This window comes from Podarcis tiliguerta, assembly GCF_965153285.1.
Source record: "Podarcis tiliguerta genome assembly, chromosome: 16".
Taxonomy (NCBI): domain Eukaryota; kingdom Metazoa; phylum Chordata; class Lepidosauria; order Squamata; family Lacertidae; genus Podarcis; species Podarcis tiliguerta.
Genome location: NC_139549.1, coordinates 40,310,532 through 40,334,721, shown reverse-complemented (window position 1 = coordinate 40,334,721; position 24,190 = coordinate 40,310,532). Strand labels below are relative to the sequence as shown.

Below are 24,190 nucleotides of genomic sequence, written 5' to 3'. Positions count from 1 at the left end.
TAGGAACACCGAAACATAGGAAGCTGCCTTGCAGAGTCAGGCCATTGGTCCATCCAGCTCAGTGCTGTGTGCACTGTCTGGTAGCAGCTCTCCAGGGTTTCCCAGGCCTGCCCAGAGATGCAGGAGACTGAACTGGGGACCTTCTGCATGCAGAGCAGATGCTCTACCACTGAGCCACAACTCTCCTTCTGGTTTAAAACCACGGCAGCCTAGAGTTGACCAAAAAGCCCCCACAAGTGTGGGCCCTGATGAACCCATCTTTACAAATGCCTACTTTTTCTTTATGTGGTTTATTTTGTCGGAATACAAATAAGTAATAGCATATTTTAATAGCATATTTTAAACAACACCGTGAAGCTAGTCTACAAGCCAACAGCTGGCAGATGTTGACCAAGTTCAGGTCCTTTGGTTTTGTGAGAGGCTCCTGTTTGGAATTTGCCAGTGGAAGCTAAGCAGAGTTGCAGCCAAGTGAGGAATCCTGCAGTTAGGCTTACTTCCAACTGAGGCAGTAAACTTGCATCTCTGCCTAAGTCAGGACTGCTTGTGGAAAGTCACAGATGGGGAAGAAGGATGCCCTTATCAACCTTTTTATTTGACCGTCAGTCAGCAAAAGGAACATTTGTCAGTACACAGTTAAAACATCGGAAAAGATTTTTAAAACTTAGCCAACACTAAAATGGGCTAAACAGATAGCCCCATATCAATACAATCAATTATAGTCTTACGACGCTTAAAAGCTAAAAAAAGAAATTTGGCCACCAAGGAAGGTATAGCTCTAGTGACATTATTCAGCAAGTATAAAACCTGGTTTTCTCCGGGTAGGAAGCTAAATTTACATAGAAGTGGGTCTATAAAATTCTGTCTAAGCTCTGCATAAGAAGGACAAGTCAAGAGAATGTGTTCGGTGGACTCAACCACACCCATGGCACAATGACAGGTTTTCTGGGCATATGGTACTCCCCTGTACCTTCCCCACAATATTGCAGAGTCAAGGACATTTAATCTAGCCGCTGTAAAAAGTCTGCGGTATTCCACATAGTAGATTTCTGCAAGGTAGGGGGCTGGTATGGTCCGGTAAATCTGGTCCCCTAGGAACATCCCTGGTTTTACCTGGGCTATGTCCTCTTGCCTGGCAATGTCACTCAGTCTCCGGGAGGGAAGAAGGATGCTATCCAGATGTTGTTGGACTACAGCTCATATCATGCTGGCTGGGACTGATGGAAGTTGGAGTCTAGCAACATATGGAGGGCACTAAGTTTCCCACTCCTGGAATAAACTCTCCATACAAAATTATGTCCCACATAGAAAGCTAGCATGTCAGGAAGAAGGCTTGCCTGGAATCCATCTCTCTGAGGTGCTCGTTTTCTAGGCTCACCTTAATTAATTAGGAGGCGTTTTTATTTCTTCAGTGTTTCTCATGCTTTGCCCTCCCCAAGGATCTCAGTGCAGCTTTTGTGGTTTTCTCCCTCTGTCCGCCCCCCCCAGTGGTGGGCAGAGCTAGGGGCAAAAAGTGGACAAAATAAATGTGTATGTTACCTTTGTTTTAATGGGCTAGTTTGTCCACAACCTCACACACTGCACTCTGCCCAGGCAAGCAAGAAGCATTATAATAGTTCAAGAACATATTCCAGCCAGGCAAAAACATTGAAGGAGGGCAAAGTGCATGGCCTGGGGAAAGGGGTGTGACTGAAAAGAGTCCCGACGGCCAGGGTGTCAAGAGTAGAAATACCAGGTTCAAATCTATCTAATACTGCTCTGTGTAAATTTGGGTGTATCCTCCCATTTTATTTTTAACTTGTATCTAAATCCACACCTGTCCACAGAGTTCACTGGGTGACCTTTAGACTGAAAGATAGAGACCCGGCCAAAACACCTTAATGGTTAATCTGTTATTTATTTGTTTGCTTAAAATACTTGCTGTACCCTAGTCTCCAGCTGGATAAGCTCCCAGAGCAATTCACAAACCCGTAAAAAAAGAAAAGAAAAAACAAGTTTGATTGCTGGGTCCCTGTTATCTGAAATGACACTAGACAAAACAAAAACGGGATGAGATGGTTGCTGAAGGATTCTGAGTGAAAGGCAGGGAAGGGAAGATCTCCCAGGGTGGGAGACTGGAAGAAGAAACGGAAGCTCCCAGGTGAGACCTGAGAGGGCCCCCCCCCCTTTCTGTTTGGGACAGGGGTTAAGATCTTCCTTGGAAAGAGGACTCTGCTTTTTCTTTTCTCTTTTCTATGTTTTTGATTTTATTTAGCTTAGTTTCTTTTATTGTACTATGAAAAAGCCTTAGTAAAATATTACGGAAAAAGAAAACAAGCAAACCCAGGCCCCCAACTCTTCATGTTATGAAGGTTCTTGCAAGGAGCAACTGGCCTCTCACAGTTTTTAGGGGAGGACTAGGCCTTGGTGGCATCTCAGAAACAGTGGCCACCCAACTCTTTCTGGAATGGATGGCTTTGCCATCTGTGGCATCTCTGTTGACTTTGGCAGCCTTGGCCTTCGGGGGCCTTCCTGGAATCCCCCGGCTTGTGGTCTCACGGGGCTCAGCTGGTACCTCCCCCCCCCCCCAGTGCAGATTTCACTGCTGCTTTTCGCAGCAGGGCGGGTGGACTTGGTGACTTCTGGGCCCAGCCAGCTAGTGAGAGCAGCCGGGAGTAGAGAGGGCCGTTCTTCGCCGTGACTCCTCTTCTCTATTTAAACTATCCCATTTTACTTTATTTCTGTTTGTTTGTGTGAATGATGTTTTAATTGTTATAGCCTTCCATTAAAAACTGAAAATAAAATAAATGAACCATAGTTGCTAGCTCAGTCTACTTCACATGGATATTGTGAGAATAAAATGGGGGGGGGGGGTTTGAGTTATACTGTCTTGAGCTCCTTGGAGCAAAGGTGGGATATAAATGCAGCCAGGGGTTGCCACTGTGGTACCCATGGACACAGTGGGGCCCTTGAGGTCGTTCCCCAGTAAGCGCAAAGCCTCTGAGGCCCCTTCACGCGCCCCCCACTCACTCACTGCCCCTTTCATCCTGAGAGGGGTGACCTTTTCCTCCCTTGAAAAGTATATAGAAAGAGGAAGCAGGAGGGGGGGGGTCTTCCCCCCCTCCTCTTTCGGCTGCAGGTGCTTTTGAAGGCTCAGATGAATTCTACTGCATCCTGTTTTTGTCCAGATTCCTTGGAAAAGTGAAGCCTGTGTGTGCACACTTTCTCTTTCTGTGTATCTGAGGAGGTGGGGTGCTGATCCCAATGAGAGGAGCATAGAGAAAATGTTTCCAGAGGCCCAGATAATAAGGGCGGTTAAAAACAACAGCACCAACTGTTAGATTTCCTGCCTTCTGTCCACTTCACCACATTGGGAAGCAGGTGCTCCTTTAGGTGTGCTGGGCCAGCCCTCTTGGTGTTTGGGGACGTTGCTTTTTCCGCCACGAAAAGCAAAAGACTCCTTCTGCAGAAAAATAAAGAGCTGGAGGAGGCTTCTTTCCCAGGTGGGAGGGAGGGAGGGAGAGGCCTTGTGACAAAGGGACTGTGTCTCCTGTTCCCGGCAAAGGCCTTTGATCAGGAGCCAGGAGGAGCATGTGGCTCCCCAGCCCCACCTCGCAGAGCTTCCTGTTTCTCTCTCCCCACATGGGCAGCTTGTATGTTTCCACAGCTTCCCCCCACATGCTCGGAACGAAGTTTAGTTCAGAGCTTTTGAGGGCCTGTCCTTTGGTTAAAGAAAATAAACCTGCCTGGAGAGTGAGGGCTGACTCTCCCTGTTAAAATGGAGCGCAGGGCGGCTTCACAGTCCCCCACACAGAGAAAGGTTTGTCTCCCTCCAGCTGGGTTGTTCCGGGCGGTGCATGGAGTGCTCACTCCAGCCGGTTGCTTTTGCGAAACAAGTGGAGCGTGCGCTGTTGTGCTCAAGTTCTGCTTGCGAGCTTCCCATGGGCCCCTGGCTGGCTACTATGAGAACAGAGTGCTGGGCTACAGACAGGAGCCCTTGGCCTGATCCAGCACAGCGGTTCTTATGTTCTTATCTTAACCTTGCAGTACAATATGCATTGGGATTTATCACCCGTGTTGTTTCTGTCTGGTAGTGGATTTTGGACATCCTAGCTTCAGTGAACCTTTCAGCTGAGGAACAACTCTGCATTGCAGACAATCCTGATTTTTTGGGGGGGGGGGGATGAGGGGTGGCTGTTCAAGGGGTGGGCAGAATTTAGACTGGGTTGCAGTGGCAGACCTCTGAAGGATTTCCAGTAGACCCTCCAGAGCTTGTAACCAGCACTGGATGTAACCACCCACAGAATCTGTTTTATTTGGGGTTTTAAAATATGCTTTTACATTGCTGCTTTATTGGTTTTAATGTTGTATTTTTGTATTAATACTGATTACTTGTTTTCATATTGTGCATTGCTTCAGGCAGTGTTTCTCAACCCTGGGTGTCCAGCTGTTGTTAGACTACAACTCCCATCATCCCTGACCACTGGTCTTGCTAGCTAGGGATGATGGGAGTTGCAGTCCAACAACAGCTGAGGACCCAAAGTTGGAGAAAGGCTGGCTTAAGGAATAAAAAGTGGTTTATAAAGGCTTTTAAATAAATATCTGCACATGCAGATATTATGGGGAGGGGGTTTCACTCTCCCCTGCTCAGTGTCCTGCATGGACAAGCGTTCCGTCATGTGAGTCCCTGGCCTGTAATCTGAAGTGATGCTTTCCAGACAACAAGGTCTGGGCAGTGGAACTGCCCCATTAAGGTCCCACCTGTGTGCCTTAGTTGCTGAGGCTGCGTGCACACTCACGTTTACTCTGCATCTCAAGTGCTCCCACCATTGGTTTGGGAAGTGGTGTACACACAACGTTGGCCACAATCTTTATTGATCCTGTGTTTTGATGCATTTTCAAAATCTGAATTGAGAAAAAGATTGACCTAGCTGTATGTAAAGTCAACAATGTGCGAACAGCCCAGGGCTGCCCACTCTCTTTCTGCCCTGGAAGCTGGAGCTTGGTGTGCAGAAGGTAATGTTAACATAGTTGTTCTAAGTATTTTAAATGAGGAGGAGGAGCACTGAGGACAGTTCAGACACCCTGCTTAACTGTGTAGCCCCCCTGGTTGGACCTTAGCCAAGCCCTTCTCTCTGATTTCACCCTTCCTGCCTGTAATTTGACAATAATACTAATGCTAGCCTATCTTGCAGGACTGTTGTAAAGTTTCCTAAGGCAATAGAGGCAAAGTGCTTTGAGCACCAGCATAATAATGTGTTCTGTAACTACCAAGAAAGGAAACAAGGCAAAGACAAACCAGATTATCATTAAAGCACTGAAATGAAGGCCTCTGTTTTCTGTTTTGACATTTCAAGTCCACTTGCATTGGCTGTGGGTTCCTTCTCCGGATCTCGTGATTAAATTCTTATCACAGTGGCCACCTCAGTGCTCTCCAGCAAGTTGAGGGCAGGGAAAGCCCTCTTTTGTCAGTGGGGAAGCATCTGCTTTGCATGCAGGAGTTTCCAAGTTCAATTCCCTCAGGACTGAGAGAAAATCCTGCCTAAAGTGCTAGAGGGCTGCTGCCAGCCAGTGCAGGCAATGCAGTGCTAAATGGATGATTGGTCTGACTTGGTATAATGCAGGTTCCTGTGTCCCTAGGTTCCCCCACAATTTTGAGCCTAGAATTCTGCCTGTGGCGCATTGATGCTCCTGCACTTGATGCTTGGCTTACGCGGTGATCAGGCGATGGGTTTCTTTTTCTTCCAGCCCCTTCTCCAAACTGCGCCACGGCAAAAGCCATTCAGGGAGAACATCTGTCAGTGGAGAGCAGTGCGTATTCAAAGGCTGGTTTTGAAGCAGCCTCCCCCGGCCTAATCTCTTGCTCCGTCAGTTCGCATGAGTCACACACAACACGAGTAAGAGGCAGCAAGGCCAAGACCACTTTGCCATAGTAACGAGATCGTAGCTGTGCTCGCATTAGCATCATCCAGTGCCCCAGCGACAGGCTGCTTCAACCGCTGATAATGAGTACTTATGGAAATTGTGTCTGGCAGCAGTTCAAGCCCAGGCGAGGCTTTCCTTGGAAAAGGAAGCGGCACTTTTTGACTTGCCAAGGGCTTCGCTGTTTGCTTTGTTTTTGTTTCTCTGCGCATCGGGCCTGTGAGATGCAAGTGCTGTTATGCCCATCTCACAGGTGGTGAATTGAGGCAGAATGAACTAGACAAAATAAAAATAAACCAGAGAAGGAACTCAAAAACTGACATGGGGTGGGGAGGCAGTTTTCTTTTTTCTTTTCTTTTTTGTCTCCCCCAAAAAACTCTGGATTCTATCCAGCTAAGTTTTACTCAGAACAGACCCACTGAAGTTAATGGACCTAAATTAGTCGTATTCATTAATTCTAGTGATTCTGAGTAGGGCTAACACTGGATATATGCAATTCTCTGCAGTTTCTCATAACGCTTACCATTTGCATGCCACATATTCTTCCATCAAAGGCAGGTGGAAAACAATTGAAGAAGTATGATTCAGACAGTGGTTGCAACCACATGTAACTAAACTGCAGCTTAGTCTAGCTTTGCCCAACCTAGTGCTCTCCAGATGTTTTGTACTACAACTCACAGCATCCCTAACCATTGGCCATGCTGGCTGGGGCTGATGGGAGTGTAAAACATTCAGAGGGCACCCGTCTGAGGGAGACTGATTTAGTGCTGTGTGGACAAGCCTCCACAACTCGGAAAAAATCATCCGGGTTGTGTCCTCCCTGTTCTTCCTCCTATATAGCCACGTGAAGGAATTCTGACACATTCACTTCCAAATAATTTCGGCTTCGTGTTATGTGTGAACAGAGGGCTGTGGTTTACAACAAACAATGGTTAAGTTGCTAAACAAGTTAACTCCAAACCATGGGCTGTGAAGTTGAGCTGGTATCCCTGCTCACCCTCCAAAGCAACTGAAGTTGGGGTGGAATTGGAGGACCCCCCATCCTCCAATCCAAGTTCCCACAAATCATCCCCTCCTCTGTTTCGTCCTCCTACGGCAGAGCTTGCCAACTCAACCCCAATCCCTACAGCACTGTGGGGCTTATGGCAGTTTAGCCCCATAGCATTCATATGTATTTATATTAGTTTTATATCCTTCATCGAGGAAGTTTGAGGCGGTATACATGGTTTTCACACACACACACACACACACACACACACACTTTAGCCTCACAACAACCCTGTGAGTTCCATTAGTCTGAGATACATGAAGCAGCCATGTGGGGTGCTGGGACCCATGTGCTGTGCACCTTGCCACCCTCAAAAATCTGCCTCTTTTGTAGCTCGGATCATTTTAATTTAGGGAATTGTTTCTGCATATCAGTAGGTGAACACAGAGCTAAGAAGGGAAATAGTTTGTTTTGGGCCAGCAACAACTTGCTTCTAAGAAGACTTCCCAGGTGACTGGCAAGTTTTTGTAAAGTGGATCTGTGACTTCACACACAAACACACACCATCCCCCTGTGCACTTGCATTGTAGTGACAGGAGCTAGTAGCTTTTTGGAACATTTGTGGGCCGGTAGCTTTTCATGGGCTTTTGCAAGAATGGATGCATGAATTCAGAAGAAAATGGCGTGTTCTTTATATTGCTGCTGGTTAGCAATTGCGCACAACCCAGACACTGTTTAGTCTACACTGTCTCTGGTGTGGAAGGTCTTCCTATCTCTTTTCTTGGAAAACTTGGATTTCACTAACGTATTTGATAAGGGCTAGGCCAGAAAGAAGCGGGTGTTTATTGTTGTGCCTGCAGGGTGGGAAGTGAGGAACTGTTTGTTCTACCTGAAAGTGGGGGGGGGGGGGGGAGAACTCAACAGCTCTCTGAGCTCAGGTGGCCAAGTCAGTGTTTCCATCGGAACCGTTACATGACGTCATTCATTGTATGCACGCACAAGGATAGCATTCATTATTGTGTGCCTGGCGACTGTGGGAGGAGGCAGCGGGCAGGTCCCTGCTAGTTTTAGTTACTCAGGTGTTAATGATGGGAAACAGCATCAGATATGAAACACCATTCCTACAGCCCAGGTGAAGCTGTCTTTTGAAAGGCGTCACCCTTGCTGATCTTTCTCACCAGGTGTTTCATAAAGACCTGAAAATGGTGACTATGAATATTCATCATTCATCCAGCACTTTTACTGTACAGAGTGCCTTTGCCTCATTCACCCTTGCAATAGGACTCCTTTGATGGGTCATTATTATACCCATTTTACAGATGAGTGGGGCAGCTGAAATATAGCAACTTTCCCAATGCTGAGCTAGTTTTAACCTTTTTAACAACAACAACAACAACAACAACAACATTATTTTGTTTATTTAAAAAGTAAACAAAAAGAACCAAAGCCCTCAAACCTAACTAAAGGACATAAGAATCATGCCAAGATAGACAAGAAGTCAATCTAGTCCATCATCTTTGTTTATTATAGCTGGTCAGTAAGATGTCTCCAGGAAGCCCGTAAGTGCAAGTATCTAAGCACAGCTCAGATGGGGCATTACTGGGAGAACCCTTTGCCCCAGAGTTGTGCTTAGCCTGTACTCCCCGATTGTGGAGAGGGGCTCGCCTGGTGCCATCATTACATGTCTTTAGATGCCAGGCAAAAATTCCTCTTTACCCAGGACTCTTGTTAGTATTACAATTAGACTGTCTGTCTGTCAGTATGCCTTTTACTGTCTTTTTATTATATTTCTATCATTGATGTTTTGTAATGTGTTTCTAATATTGTACACTGTCCTGAGATCTTTGGATAAGGGTGGTATATAAATAGCAGGAGCAGCAGCAGAAACCAGGCTTTGAGTGTTGTAGCTGCAGCTCTCTGGAACCAATTATCAGCTGAAATCAGACCAGTGGCTAGTGTGATGATGTTTAAGCATCTCCTGATACATTTTTGTTTAGGAAGACTTTCCATGAGGTGTAACTCAGCCATTTATAGAAGATCAATTTTATATTTGGCAAATTTGTATCATTTGCCAGGTTTGGGGTAGCATTAAATTAGCTGAAGATGACCCATAGTAAGTGCAAGGAAGAGCAGTAACTTAGTTGTTAAGGCCAGAATTCTTCAACTTTGGGTCCTATAGCTGCCCATCATCTCCATCCAGCTTAACCAGTGGTCAGGAATGGTGGACGTTGCCACCTGGGACCCAAAGTTGAAGAAGACTGGCTTAGACCAATGACCAAGCAGACTCCCTGCCCCAGTTCTGCTGTGACCATTGGCATAATTTCATGCAGGTGGCGATTCACGAGGAGGCCAGGGAGCTTCCTTGTACGTCAGATCATTGTCCCATGTAGCTCAATATTGCCAACACCTGGTGCTCCGTGGTATCTGGTATTATTCTCTCACAAGCTTACCTGGAGATGCTGGGGATTGAGAAAGAGGGTGGTCTCACCTCCTTTTGGCACCAGAGGTATGTGACTCCTGATGGATTTATTCCCAAGGGAAAATGGCCCTCAAAAGATAATGGTTGCTTCCCTCTGCTCAGCTGATAGGGCTTTGTACTCAGCACCAGACTTTGATGCATCGATTCAGGTGTGGGGAACCTTTGGCCCTCCAGATGTTGCTGGACTAAAGCTCCCATCATCCCTGGCCACTGGCCATGCTTGCTTGCTTGCTGGGGCTGTTGGGAATTGTAGTCCAGCAATATCTGGAGGATCAAAGGTTCCCCCACACCAGCATTGATACTTAGCTATTGCATTCAGTTGTGTAGTGGCCACTAAGCATTTAAAACACAGCTTCTCCCTTTGAAACACCTGAGGCCCAGGGCTGGACCCTTTCCCGATCACCACTCCTTCTGTGTTTTAAAGGGGAAAGACGTGGCCTTTTAGCCACACCAGTTAGGTAATTAATGTTTGACGTGGAACGTGTCTCTTTTATACTCTTGTGAAACCCTTCTGCATTGTCCCTAATATTGCCTTGGACCTCAAAACACATTTTGTCAAAATGCTTATTAAACAAGAGGAAGCTGTTTTTATCTTGGTATTGGCTGTTATCAAGATTAGTTGCAGCAATTTTCCTGTTCTTGCAATCACGAAGGTGATGTTTCCATTTCAGTTTGAAGGGGGAACGTCTCAATTAAGTGTTTGGCAACGTGTGTAGGGGTGCACCACTTTTTAAGAGCTTTTACTTGGTTGCTTTTAACAACCCACACAACAAGCTTTTCCCAGCATACAAAGATGCAGTGTAGAGAAGCATCTCCTTATAGAGAGTGAAATCTTTCCAAAAAAAGAAGATGGTGATAACTTTAAGGACATCAGGCCAGTGGCCCATCTAGTCCAGCATCCTGTTCTCACAGTGGCCAGATGCCTGTGAGAAACCAGCAAGCAGGATCCCAGCACCAGAGCATTCTCACCTCCTGTGATTTCCAGCAACTGGTCTTCAGAAGCACTGGCTCCAGCTGTGGAGGCAGAGCGTAGCCATCGTGGCTCATGGCCATTGATAGCCCTCTTCTCCTCTTCTAAAGCCTTCTAAAGTCTCATCTTCTAAAGCCTTCCAAGTTGGTGACCATCGCTGCCTCCTGCGGGAGCAGGTTCCATAGTTTGACTATGTGCTACATGAAGAAGGACTTTCCTTTATCTGCCCTAAATCTTCAACAACTTGGTTTGGCAAAGCACCTGCAGCGCTAGCTATATCAGGAGGATGAGACCCAGACAATGATTCATAAAAAGAATTTACATCAGCCTATCTGACACATCAGGCTGAAATAGTTAATCATTGGCTTGTCTCCTGGATCTTTATGTTGCCTTTCACCCACAAGTCAGTTTCCAACTGTTTTACAATAAAGCTAGCCAAAACAACAATAAAACAGTTCAAATAAAACAAAAGGTAAGAGCAAAAGGGTAGAAATTGTCAATAAAAGTGCAGCAACAACAAAGCATTATCTGGTTCAGAGGTAGCCTGCTTCTGAATTGCCAGTCTCTGGGGAACAGCAAAGGGAGAAGGCTGTCTGGGGGCTTGTCTCCTTTGTACACACCAGACATTGAAAGCATATAGCTTCCCCCAAAGAATCCTGGGGACTGTGGTTTTTTGAAGGGTGCTAGGAATTGTCATTGCCTGAGAGGTAGACTCACGTTTGCAGTATTCTTTCGGGGGAGCTGTGTGCTGTAAAGGTGCTTTAAATATGTGGGTCGTGTGCTTCCATGGACACATCCTGCCAGCCACTGTGGGAGGCAGGAAGCTGGATCTTGAATCTTCGGCTTGATCCCACTTCTTGTGCTTTTGTGGTTGCAAAATATCTTAACCTTGTTTACGGGATGCCATGAGAGACAAACGTCCAGCCCACAAAAATGCACCAGTGGATAAAGCTGCTTGTGAGGCCAGTCCAGCTTCCCAGTATGATGGGATCTGAAGCAGGCCTGTGCATCTCATCTTCAGTTCTGGAGAGGGTCAGCTGAGAGCAGGTGCAGCCTAAGATCTTGAGGACCATTTCTTACTCCCTTGTATTGGGGGTCGTACCACTCTCTCTCTGGCAGCTCTGAGAGACATACCCAGCCTACAATATCAAGCTAACACTGAACAATATCACGCTAACGTAGAGCAGTGCTACCAAGATGCAGGCATCCTGCAATAAACTAGGCTTTTAAAGCAAATTTGCTTTCAAAAAAGAAAAAAATCTGTTCTGCTTCCGACAGCTGGTCATTGAAGCCCTATTGGCTGCTGGTTAGAAATCTCACTCAGGCTTCTCAGATTAGCTACTTGGCCATTCATTTTCATGGCTGATGAGAGCTGGAAACTTTGGCGTGGATGTTTTTTATGGAAACTGAAATACTCTCAGGGTGTTTAATTCTGGCTCAATAGCAGATCCCACCTTTGCATAGCCTTTTAATGAAACCATAGAACACTCTCAGCCCTGATCATCAGCAGTGTTACTATTTGATGGCCTGTGAACTTTAAGAATGCCAGACTCCCATCTAGTCAAGCATCTTGTTCTTACAGTTCTTACAGCCAACCAGATGCTGCTAGGAAGCTCAGAAGCAGGACTGGAGTACAGCAGTCCTCTCTCCAGGTGTGATTCCCAGCAGCTGGGGTGCAGAAGTACTGCCTCCAACACTGGGAGGTTGGAGTGCTACCGCTTGTTAAAACAGTGAACATTTCCTTAAATACAGAGCTATAGGGTGGCTTCTGGAAACCTATCCAAAAAGCTTGCCCTGAAACAGGTTGCAGAATGCTCATGTGATCCTCATTTCTCCATCTGTAAAATTGGAAAATTAAGCACCTTCCTTCACAGGACTGTGAAGCATAGGAAGCTGGCTTACCCTAGTTCAAACTATTTGCCCCTCTGGTCCAGTGTTACCTACTTCGACTGGCAATGCCTGTCCAGGGTCACGGACAGAGAGGCCTTACTTAGCATTCTTTGCTTCATCCTCTTCTTGCTGCTTCTGCTGCTGTTGATATTGACCTGGAGCTGCTAGGAGTTGAACCTCAGGCCTTCTGTAGCATGGAATGGATGTGTAGATTTTAAGATGGTCTGTGTACTGGGGTAAAATGCATACAAATAACTAAACAGTAATGATATAAAGGGGACCCCATGTGAGTTAAGTAATAGTGGATGTGTGTATCCTCCATGATGCAGTCGTGGGAACATAGGGAGCTGCCTTATCCTGAGTCAAACCATTGGTCCATCTGGCTCAGTATCGCCTGTGTTGATTGGCAGCAGCTCTCCAGGGTTTCAGGAAGGAGGTTTGCCCAGCCCGACTCGGAGACACCAGAGGATTGTCCTTGGAGCCCTTCTGCCTTTGAGACAGATGCTCTACTGCTAAGCTGTGGTCCTTCCTATAGCTGGTTCTTGAACCTGCAAGAGGGCAGTCCTCACCACAACTTAAAGGAGCCTCACAGTGGTCAGAAATTGGTTTTAGAGGAAGCATCCCCCGAACCCAGTTCTCTCCATTCTTCACAGGCAAACTCCCACCCTGGCTTAGCTCCAGGCTTCTGCTTGCACACCATGCTTTGTTGTCATTATTCCCTGTCAGTATAAATCCAGGTACCTGGGCAGCCCTAAGCCCCCGCCAGTTTCAGGAGTGGTCATTCCACCCCCACCCCCCACCCCAAAAAAACATGTTTCTACCCTGGAATGGTAGGTGCTCCCTCCTTTCATTTACGTTGTGAACCGCCCTAAGATCTACAGTTGAAGGGCAGTATACAGATTTAATAATAAAAAGTTTAAAAATAATAATACCCTCTCATTCCCCCTCCCCCTCAACTTCTAGTGCATCTGCACTGAGAATGCCAACTTTACTGATATTGGGAATGACGGCAGGAAGATGTTTTCTCAAGATTCGCTTCTGTCACCCTGTCTTTTCCAGGAGAAAGAAAGGAACGCTAGGAGAAAAAAGAAAAAAGCCCCCACCGTCCAAAGCGAGGAAACGGCCTTCCCTCCAGCAGCCGAAGACGAGGAGATGGGGCAAGACGGGTCAGGCACCAGTGGCAACGAGGAGGAGATGGCTGAGGATGCGGAAGGTAAAGTACTTGTCCCACTTGTTCTGTCTGAGGTAGACAGATAGGTAGAAGCTAGGTAGACGGGCATCTCGGTCTCACTGTTGCTGTCCTGCCAAGGGGAATGGCATGAGAGGCTTTCTCCGTAACCTGGGAAATGTCACTGCGTCCGTATGTCTGCAAGAGCAGTTGCCCAACAGAGAAGGGAGGAAGCGGGCGCCCTGAGGGATGTGTGAGGGTGAAACTTTCACACAGTGTCAGAGATGTGGGAAAGCTGACATTTGACTGCCCTCACTCATGCAGGCAAAGAGCCAGGCTCCTTCACAAAGATGCTGTTTCTTGTTTGCAGAGCCTGACCGGATGTTTGTTTATTTTAGGAAATAGGGCATCAACCAAGAAACCCATACATCTAAATATGCATGTGCTGTTCACAGCTAGGGCAGTGCCCCCTCTCAGCTTCACACCCAAAGCGGTGTCCTCTCTTAGTTCAGATTGTTGGCTTGTCTTCTGTTCATTGCAATTTATCTATCTATTTAGCAGTCTCTCCTCATGGGGGGGGGTTTTCCCCCCCCTTCCTGGCCCTTGAATGTTTGAGGCCCAGACTAAACATTACATTATACACAGGTCTGCCCCCCTAGCAACAGCAGCTGCACGTCTAGCCCCTTGATTCTCCCTCCATAACATCTGTTAGCACTTTCTTGTGTTGTAAAGCTGCAACACAGCATGTTCCCCACACACCAGCAGCATCCAGTGAGCAGTGTGTGGCATGAGGAAGAGGGAGAAAACACACAGAGACACAGCACTGTGATATCTCAACACATATAAGGTGTTCGAGAGTTTGGGAATAGGGAAGTTGTGAGGCTGATTTGGCAGTTGTGCAACATCTGATTTTGGCCCTCATAGCCACTGGACGATCAGTAAGTAAGTGGAGTGTGCTGTGGTATCTCCCCATTCCACTGAAGCAATGTCATTGTCCAGTTGGCACCAGAAAGGAATAGGGAGGGAGCAGGGAGAGGATGAACTGAAAATGCTCAGCCATAGTGATTTCTCACTCGGGAGCAGAGCCAGCAAGCTTAGGAGAAGTGTGTGTAGCATATAATAGTCACCCCATTTAACGTACGTAGGAGTGATTTAATAGCTTTAACATCACACACACAAAACCTCATTGGCACTGGAGTGAAGGGCTAATGGCATGCGCAACTGGAAATCTTTTCAAATCAGTGTTGTGAGTGACTCATTGCAAAACAGTTTCCAGGTAAATCTTCTGTGTCAGGGCAGCAGGCATGACTGGGAGATAGCAGTGAGAAAAAGTGCGCATCATCCAGATTCAAATTGTAAGAGTAGGCTCAGATGTTGAGGACATCTTTCACATGCTCCTCACACACCCCAAAAGGCGGGTCGCTCTGACAGAGTTGGGAGCTTTGCAACCTCAGTTCTATATAACTTGAAGGCAAGGCACAGGGATAACTGTCTTATCCAGAATGGGATATGAAACTGAACAGACCTTTGAGCCAAGGTGGCTAAAATGTCACAGGAGCAGAAATGTCAGGTCAGCCTTCTGCCTCAGCAGTTTGTCATTTGACATTTGGGAGGCATTTCAGTGTAGTGAATACCAAGGGGGGGGGGTGCGTGTGTGCGCGTGTGTGCATTCAGAAAGGCCTAGAGGTGGTTTCCTCACACCAGGACTTTTCCAGCCTCGCTCAAATGCACTGCTGGCTTTCTTTCCCATGATTGGTTTGCAATGTTCTTTCTGATCAACGGCCTCTTCCATGGGATTTCCAACATCTTCTCAATCACCCCACCCTGGCGCTTCACTGCCTTGGGAAGTAAAAAAAAGAAAAAAAGTTTTATGGTTTGAACCCCCAAACCTACAATCCTTTCTGAGCTGAGAATAGAAGCAGGCTCATATATTCCCTGCAGCTGCATTTTGGCTAAACCCACCCCAGCCTAAATACTGCAAATTCCTTCCTCATTGTCTGCTTTTGGAGCAGAGCGAGGGACTGGTTTTTTCACAGTTGCATGGCAAGTAAATAAACTCCAGTGATGCTTGGAATTTGGTTGGAGAGGCCAAAAAATGTGAAATGCTTTGAGATATCCCCAGGCTGTGCGGATACTATTCCACTTTGTAGGAATCCAGCATAGCCCCCCAAAAGCACTTCAGTTCCTTTCACAAGATATGTGGGGACTTTCTTTCTGCATATAACCATTTTTGAATGTATTTTAATCTACGCCCACCCCACCTAGTACACTTTGAGACAAAATCCCTAAACCCCATGAGTGCTTCACTCTATATTCAGATGCCTTAGCACCTGGAAATGTCTGAATGTTGCAGATTGTGATGAGGTCATCTCTCCCCCCCGCCGCCCCGGTCCAGAATTCTGGCTTCATGCCGCACTTTCTCCTTTAGTTGTGGCAACATTTGCTGAAATCTCCATTTTAAAGCACAGACTCAAATTCACTCTGCCATCCTTACAATTCCCTTCTTGGATACGATCCCAGAGTCAGGGTGGAGCATGTAACACAGTCCCCTCCGCCCCACCAGAGGTCAGAAACTTCTTGTTTGAGCCAAAAAGGATATATAAAGATATACACTATAAGCTTTTCTTCCACTGTGCCAGAAATTCCAGGGAAATTTAATAAAGTATATCGAAATCTCTTTGTCCGTGCGGTGGGGGAAAGGAATACGGGGACACAGCAGTGGGTCTTGTGTGACATGGGTAGTGGTGAAATGGCCAACTGCAGCCATCTACGTAGATTTCTATGGGGGAACCAGCACCTTCCCATCCAGGGAGGATGCTGATTCTGTCGTTAAGACCCAAGCGGTTTGTCCCTGTGCAAGTGGCTGGGTCATTGAAATGTTAACTTGTCCATGCAAAACCCATTCACGTAGAAGCGGTTCCCAAGCAAGAGGGGAGCCCTCTGTTGCAGATTGTGGCCCATGGCCACTGTTACTCACATGAAGTTGCATGACACACACCAGAGGATCTTCTCCATGCTATTACAACTGTTTTAATTATTTTTTTTGGGGGGGGGACCCACAACCAAGCCACTACCAAGAAGACGAGTTTAACAGGCCTGCACATGGAAGCAGTTTCATGTCTACATTGGCTGGCAGCTGCTCTCCAGAGCTTCTGAGAGACACCCTGCAAAATTTAGTTTTTGTGGCTTTTGCCTCTGGTCCCACCCCCCACTGACATGCCCCTGCCCCCAAAGGAATGTGGGTGTGAGGCTGAAAAAGGCTCCCCCCCCCCTTCTGTGAGGTGTGATCCAGGCACACACACTGCTTTCTCTAACAGTATCTCTCAGTTGGGTCTGAATTGTTTGTACTCTGCATGTTGTACACAGGTTTCACCAGCTCCTCTGGCCAACAACAGCAGTGGGGGGATCTTTTGCCAAATCTGCAGCAATGTAACATGCCCCTCCCCACAAAGTGACTCCACCTCTTGCTCTTCTTTTATTAATAGTTAGCTGCATTTCCATTTTAGGGGAATGCAAGATTTCCAGGCAGTTCTTCACATTTTAATTATTAACCTGGTCCTTAGGATTTGGAAGGTGTTTGTCAGATTCTTTTTTATTTAATTTCTTTCTGACCTTGACATGTTTTTCCCTTCTCTTTGACTAGATGGGGGGGGGGGGATATTGGAAGGCTCCCTAGATCTCTTCACAGATGATCTGATGGGGGACGGGTTTTTTGGCAGCCAGCACAAACACTGCCTCACTGAGGTTCAGAGGAGGCTGAATTATTTTTATAATTTTTTTACATGGAGAGATCTTGCTCTTTAGGCAAAACATACTAAGATCCATCAGAACAGACTGGAATTTTTTTGGAGAGAATGAGAAAGTTATGGAAGAGATTTTCTCTCCCCCCCCCCCCCAATTTCACAAACACAAAGATGGCTAAAATATGCAGATGTCCACCTACTTAGCTTCAAATTCATATACTCTAGTTTTCTAAGTCTGTGACTTTGACAGTAACCTCCGCCTCCTGCACCAGATTCTTCCTCAGTTTTAAACTATTCAGGTATCTTATGAACCTTAAGGAATCTTCATAAGACAAATACTGAAGTAAATCCAAGGGGCACCTATAAACACTATAAACACTTAGCACCTATAAACGCTGTGGTCAGTGGCTTAATTCAGAAATAACAATTCTGGTTCAGCAACCTACCTCTACACCTCTCTCCCTGTGTGTTCAAATCAATACTTCTGGCTTTCTTAAACTTTTATCTCCCATGTGTTTGAACAACAAGCATTGTGACTTGAGAGATCCCTAAAAACAGGATTTCCAACTGTGATTTAATATTCTGGTTATTAGTGATTATTCAAACCATACTTTCCCAGTTTAGGAAGTATTGAATTAAGGGATGTGATAATGGGGGAGGGGGAACTTGTGGGCACGCATCTTGTTCCCTATTCAACAAATCACGACTCCTTGGACCACAATTGTTTTGTCTGGATGAAAATTTTGCTTAGGCAGAGATGGCCCGTTTCAGTATGCTCAAGAGATGTCTTCTTCTCTAGTCAATGTTCCAGGGCTCTGAAGCATATCTTGTCAAACCAGCCAACCGCTTCCTGGGTAGTCAGGCTCTGTAGTGACAGAGGCAACACTTTGCAGTAAGGACTGCTCAGTTATGAGCCATAAGCACTCAGACATGCGAGGGTCATCCCATGCAGAAGCCAGATGGAGATGTAACATTCAAGTGTGGAACTCTTTATTACTCTCTCACACACATAGGGTTGCACCTGATGGCATTCGGAGTTTAAATGCTCAGCAGAATCTCTGTTGGAGAAGCATCTGTTTCCCTGGATATAATCACACTGAGACTAAGGACTCATCCACACTTCCTTTTGTGCCACACTTTAAGGCACAGGTCTGGGATTTCCAGCTCTGTGTCCAAGCAGGGTTTTTTTTTAACTTCCACTGCTTTCCCTGGGAAAACCCACATATTACCGCAAAATCAGAGCAAACTGCAATTGGGTTTTCTGCAGATTGGCTCCAATTCAGTGGTAAAACATGGGTTTTCCAAGGGAAACCGCTCAGACTTGGCATAGCTCAGTCAGTAAAGCATGAGACTCTTAATTTCAGAGTCATGGGTTCAAGTCCCACATTGGACAAAAGAGTCCTACATTGCAGGGAGTTACAATTGATGACCCTCCTGGTCCCTCCCAACTCTACAATTCTACGATTCAGACATGGACCTGGATATCCTGTGGCGGTACCTAGAAAGCATGGCACAAAAGGAAATAGGGATGAGCCCTGAAAAAGCATTGCAGAGTTCTGCCTCCCTCAGTGGTTTCCTGTAGGTGAAGCAGAGAGAGATTCTAGACCATACTAGTGATTTTGAGTACAGAACTTGAAGTGAGGGGTATTTTAGGTTTCCTATTGATTATCAGTGATTATAGGAGAGCAACCTTCTGTTTGAGACATTGATTGATTAGGTCCCTTTTAAGCAAACTGCTTGGACAGTTCCTTGTGTTATCACAGCTGTAGCCCTGGATATATTTTTAAGTTGTAAGTCTGCAGACAGTTGAGCACAAGCAAGACATTTTTATAAATAATTCTAGATGAGTCGTATTCACATGTGTAGCATGGGGAAGGTTATATTGTGTAAAAATATGTGCTGTGTTTAAGTGTGGTATACAGGTGTGGATGTGTGTGGGAGGGTGTGTGTGTGGCTGCCTCAAAAGAAGGTGTCAAGACAATATCCTTGAATGTATCTGTAGTGAAAAACCCAAATTCCATCTTTAAAATATTGCCTATAATAATAAAAAATAATAATAGGTGCATAGAAAAGAAGATTTGCACTCTGTGTGTATGCCATGCACCCAATGCAGTTTAGGGAAATCATCTATCAAATTTCTAGCTTTGCACCATGGCCTGTTCAGACTGTTAAAAAATAAATAAATCAGGTTGGGGATGTGGGGTGGGGGCTCATAGCTTTATGTGTTACTATTTGGGCACAGCAAATGCTACCACACCAAGTAAATAGAAAATAATGTGGCTACTAAGATAGATGGCTGAGTGCTCCCTCCACTGTCGGAGGCAGTGGTTGCTGGGAACCACGGGGGGGGGGGGGGAGGAAAGGGCTGTTGCACTTGTGGGCTTCCCATAGGCATTTGGTTGGTGACTGTGAGAACCAGATGCTGGACTAGATGGGCCACTGGCCTGGCCCAGCTGGGTTGATCTTGTGTTCTTAATGTGTTTTTCTACTTCCAGTTGCAGTGAATAACAGCTCCGACACAGAGAGCCTCCCTTCTCCAAGACCAGAAGCCAAAGAGAGCACAGAGAATGGACCCAAACCAGCCCCAGACACCAGGAGCAATGCTGGAGAAGAACCGGCTGTTAAGATGGAGGAAACCGCTAGTTCCCCAGAAGCAAATCCTGCCACCATCCAAGCAGTGGAGGAGGAGGCCCCTGAACCAGCTTGCACTGAAGAGAAGCCACAAGAGGAGCAAACAGTTGATGTGGTGAAAACGGAAGAGGCCGAGGAAAAGCCCAAGAGCCCAGAACCCAGCAGGGGTGAAATAAAAATGGAGAAGGGAGAGGTCTACCAGGAGAAGGACAGTGACCAGGTCACAGAAAACAGCGGCAGCAGTGGCAGCACCAGCACCAGTGTTGTGACAGGGGCTGAGGGAGCACCCAAAGCAGAAAAGAAGGAGAACCACAAAGCTGGGAAGGGTGCAAATCCTGACAGCGACTCCAGTGCCACGTGCAGTGCCGATGAGATGGACGAGCAGGATGCTGGTGACAAAAGCAAGTGAGTGAGGAGCAAATGGAGTGGGAAACTTGGAAGAGTTAAGAGGCCTCCAGACACTCCGTATTTTGGGAAAGGTTTGCAAAATTAAAGTGGATTATTAAAGTGCTTTGTTGCCCTGGCACAACAAATCCACATTAAAAAAGAAACTTACTGTTTTGCAGTTAGGAAAGTGAGAGGGATTGCATTGCAAAGTGTGGGGTGAGCAAATGATTAAAAGGAAGCAAATCAGGATGAATACTCATTGTTATGTAACCTCCCCGCAAACAAATCATCACAAATTCTCAGTAAAGACCAGATATAATCCAACCTTCAGGCATGGAAACAAGGATGAATGCTGAATGGATAGATCACATGGAGGAACCCTTATAGAAGCAATCTTAATACCTAAACTCAGCTGCCAAGTTACCTAAGCATTTTTAATGTTGGTGTCTGGAGATTTGAAATCATGTTTTTCCTGAATGGAGTGAGGGCCTCTGTAGAACTGTGTCTGGTTTTCAGTTGGGTGGGGTTGACTTGTGTGTACCAATCACAGGCAATTAAAGGATTCTAAGGGACACCGATTTTTCAAGGCATCTTAACCCATCACTAATGCCTTCAGGGACCAGAGAAGGGAAGTTGTTTTGTGTGTTGTAATTTATGGAGCTTTGTAGGATTTTGCTTCCATCTGCCAAAAGTTCTTTTGATCAGAAACTTCACATTCTGGGTGTTTAAATGCCTCATACTTGATTTTATATGGCTTAGGTTTTCTTATCAATTGGGGAGTGGGGCAAGGGGAGGAATTGGAAAGGAAATGAGGGGCAGAGGGGGGCGTTGAGGGGAGGGATTGCTTTTACGCAGTCCTGAGGACTCAAGTCCCAGCCATCCAGCAGTGAGAGACAGTATCTGGATCTAAGAGTGAGAGTCATGTTTGTTGCCAAAGAAATATAACTTCCTGTACGCTAGCAGAACCGTCTGCAAATTTCTCTTAACGGCCTGTGGATGGGCACCATTCCTGTAACCAGCAGCTTAAAAGTCGCTGACTTATTGCACTGCTATCCTCAGTGGGGTTTTGCACTCGCTTAATGATTTGTGGCGCCTTGGCTCTTCGAGCCTCGCATTGCCAGTGACAGTAATTGAAAGGGCAACTTTATGGCCCTGGTGCTTATACTGTTCAGGATCGATGCCCATTGTCAGGGGTTAAAGAAGGTCATGTGATGCAATATGGTCACATCTCATGCCAGTGGCCTGTTCTTGATTAGGACAAGTGTCTGCTTTCGCTCGGTGACAGGTGATTTGTGGTTTAGTGCATAGCCTCGGTCAATTTCATTAAATGCCTCTTGGATCCATACTCCCATACAGCCATTCATCAAGTGAGGGTTGGGCACTTGCAGGAACAAACAAGAGCCTTTGGTTCATTGGGGGCACAAATTGTTCCTTAGGGTGGAAGCACACACACACACACACACACAGTAAAGAAGTAGCCGTATTTAAACATGAGTGAAGGTTAATGGCTCTGATTTAAGGCATCTGCTTAAAGTTCTGGTTCCCAAACTCACAGGGAATCTTGGCTTTCATCTAAATGAGACAGTCGGCTTACAGACAATGATTTATAGACTTGCTGCTGAGTGAGACAGATACTTTGAAAATGAATTAAATAAGTCAAATATGCTATAGCTACCTTAGGGTTATGGGAGGCCGTCATTCTCTCTTAGCCCAGTTATAGGGCTCACAGTGTGTTCGGTCTGCATTTGGCGTCCAGCGAATGGCTTATGCAGGAGAGCCCCTCCCCTTTAGTCAGGCTACCCATAGTTTCTGGAGGAGGTCCAATGCAGGGTATTGGTTAATCCAGAAAAGTTTTTTTTATCACGCTGATCCTTCCATCCCCAGCCATTGTGATTGCATCACTCCCAGGGCACTTCAGACCTAATGTCTTGCCCTCACCCTGGCTGTAGGATTCTGTGCTTGCATCTGAGCCCTTGCAGTGGTCACCCCATAGTCAGCAGGCCCATCTTCCTGCTAGAGATTAAAAAGCCCGGCTCTTTTGTTTATTAACTTAGAAGCTTTCTTGCCCACCGTCTACCCATAAGACCCTTGGGAGGGTGTTTACAACCGTAAAATATTTAATTATAAAAAGAAATACAATTACATAAAACAAAACAGAATAAATGTAAAAGTAAGTTCAAAACGTTCCATATATCAAAAATTAAAATTAAAAATTCACATACAAAACAATACAAACTTTAAAAAACCATACATAAACAGCTTTAAAATAGATGTAGACTCGGACCAAATATCTCCGCTTAAAAGACTTGTTGGAAGAGGACAGTCTTCAGTAGGCACCAAAAAAGACAACAGAGATGACTAATACCTTAATGGGAAAGGATGAGAACGTAGGTGCCACTGCACTGAAGCCTGATTCTTGTATTGTGTGGAACTATCCTGGCTCCCTCCCAGCACAGAGAGACAGAAGCTCTTCCTTGTAAGTAAGTAGGATATATTTATTCAGGCAAGTAACAGGACAGGCTCGGCAGCAAACACAGTACTCAGGAATCACAATTCAGGAGTTCTGTAGCAGAGCAAGGAGCTGAGAACTGGAAGGGAGCAATGAAGATGTCCCAACAAGTTTTCCTGCCCCTCCGAGCACCTTTCAAGGACAAGATGTCGTGTGTTCACTCAAGTGACCTTCTTGCCCGATGGGAATATCTGAATTGCAGGTGTGCACTCTGTTGGAAGGGGGTGTGTCTGCTCCCATATGCGGAGGTGGCACCTGGTCCTGGGCGACAAGGCTGCACTCTCCCTGTTTAGGCTCCTGTGTAGTCACAGCCGCCTCCTGTCCAGCCTCTCCTCTTCTCAGCTGTCCAAAGTGCTCGCCAGCCTCCACTGTGGCTCCCTGTTCCTCAGGAAGGTCAGAGAGGAGAGCTGGCACCCCTGCTCCCCCTTCCAAAATGACCAAAATCTGATTGGAGACGGGAATCCATCCCAGATTCTCCCCATTCAGCCTCTCCCCCCGTTTCTTCCTCCTGCTCCTCCTGCGTCAGTCTGCCAACCCATGCCTGATCCTGACAGTGCTGCAGGACTAATGACGGCAATGGATCATAGAATCAAAGCATTGTAGAGCTGGAAGGGACCACAAGGGTCATCTAGCCCAACCCCTGCAATGCAAGAAGCTTTTGCCCAACGGGCTCAAGCCCACGACCATGAGCTTAAGAGTCTCCTGCTCTACTGACTGAGCTATTCCAGGCTCCTCATATGATGAACAAGGCTCCGTTAACCCTTTCCCCCTGAAAGTGTCTGGCTAGATGAAGGCCAGTCCAATGCCATAGGCAACAAAGGCAGGCAGCTGCATTCCTCCCTTGTTTCTCCTCTGCACCTGGTGGTCTCTGCTACCTCTGCACATGGGATGTACTCTATGACCAGTAGAGGGGGCATTTAAACAGGGGCTGGGTGGCCATGCTGTGCCAAAGGGTGGGCTGGGTGGCTTGCAAGATCCATTCCAAATGTTAAGTTTTTGCAGACCAACTGTAGGAAACCTCTTGATACTTGGCCAAGCCTACCTGACATCATATACCATAAGGGGTATGGGGCAGATGAAAATAAGGCTCATGGCTGAAACCGGGTTTTGCAGGTACCACCAACCAGCCAATTGGTGGCACCTGTAAGCCCCTGTGTGCCTTTTGCAAGGGCTGCCAGGATCTCCAGAGCAAGCACCCACAATCAGCTGTCTGTTGCATTCAGCTACATGGTTTTACTTCAAACCGCAGGTGCAAAGGAGCATGGGTCACCTGCCATCATTGTGTCAGGTGGTTGCTACTGGCTGCCTGTCAAAGTTGGCCTGGGGGTGTTGGTGTTGGAGGAGGAAGTAAGGCTCCTGCCCTATCCTGATGCTCGGCTGGGAGGCAGGATGGGCCCAGGCGCCACCATTCACTGTGCCTCTCAGCAATTGAGGAGAAGGGCCTGCAGCCAGATAAAAAGGCCAGCGCAGGCAGTGAATTGCCAGCATGCACATTTTAGCAGCGGAAAGCTATGTTGTGGGTAAGCC

The 24,190-nt window shown here is 46.5% G+C and overlaps 2 protein-coding genes across 51 annotated transcripts in view; both read left to right on the top strand.

The window, feature by feature from the left end:
• Positions 1–24,190, top strand: part of LOC310667244 (uncharacterized protein) — a 559,738-nt gene that overhangs the window by 330,950 nt on the left and 204,598 nt on the right. The gene's annotated exons all lie outside the window — the stretch shown is intronic.
• NCOR2 (nuclear receptor corepressor 2) overlaps positions 1–24,190 on the top strand; it is a 348,844-nt gene that overhangs the window by 246,988 nt on the left and 77,666 nt on the right. For all 50 annotated transcript variants that reach the window (XM_083418926.1, XM_083418964.1, XM_083418929.1 and 47 more), the window contains 2 exons: positions 13,285–13,438; positions 19,632–20,172. In XM_083418926.1, the coding sequence (XP_083275052.1) occupies positions 13,285–13,438; positions 19,632–20,172 (695 nt within the window). The remainder of the gene's footprint in view (positions 1–13,284; positions 13,439–19,631; positions 20,173–24,190) is intronic.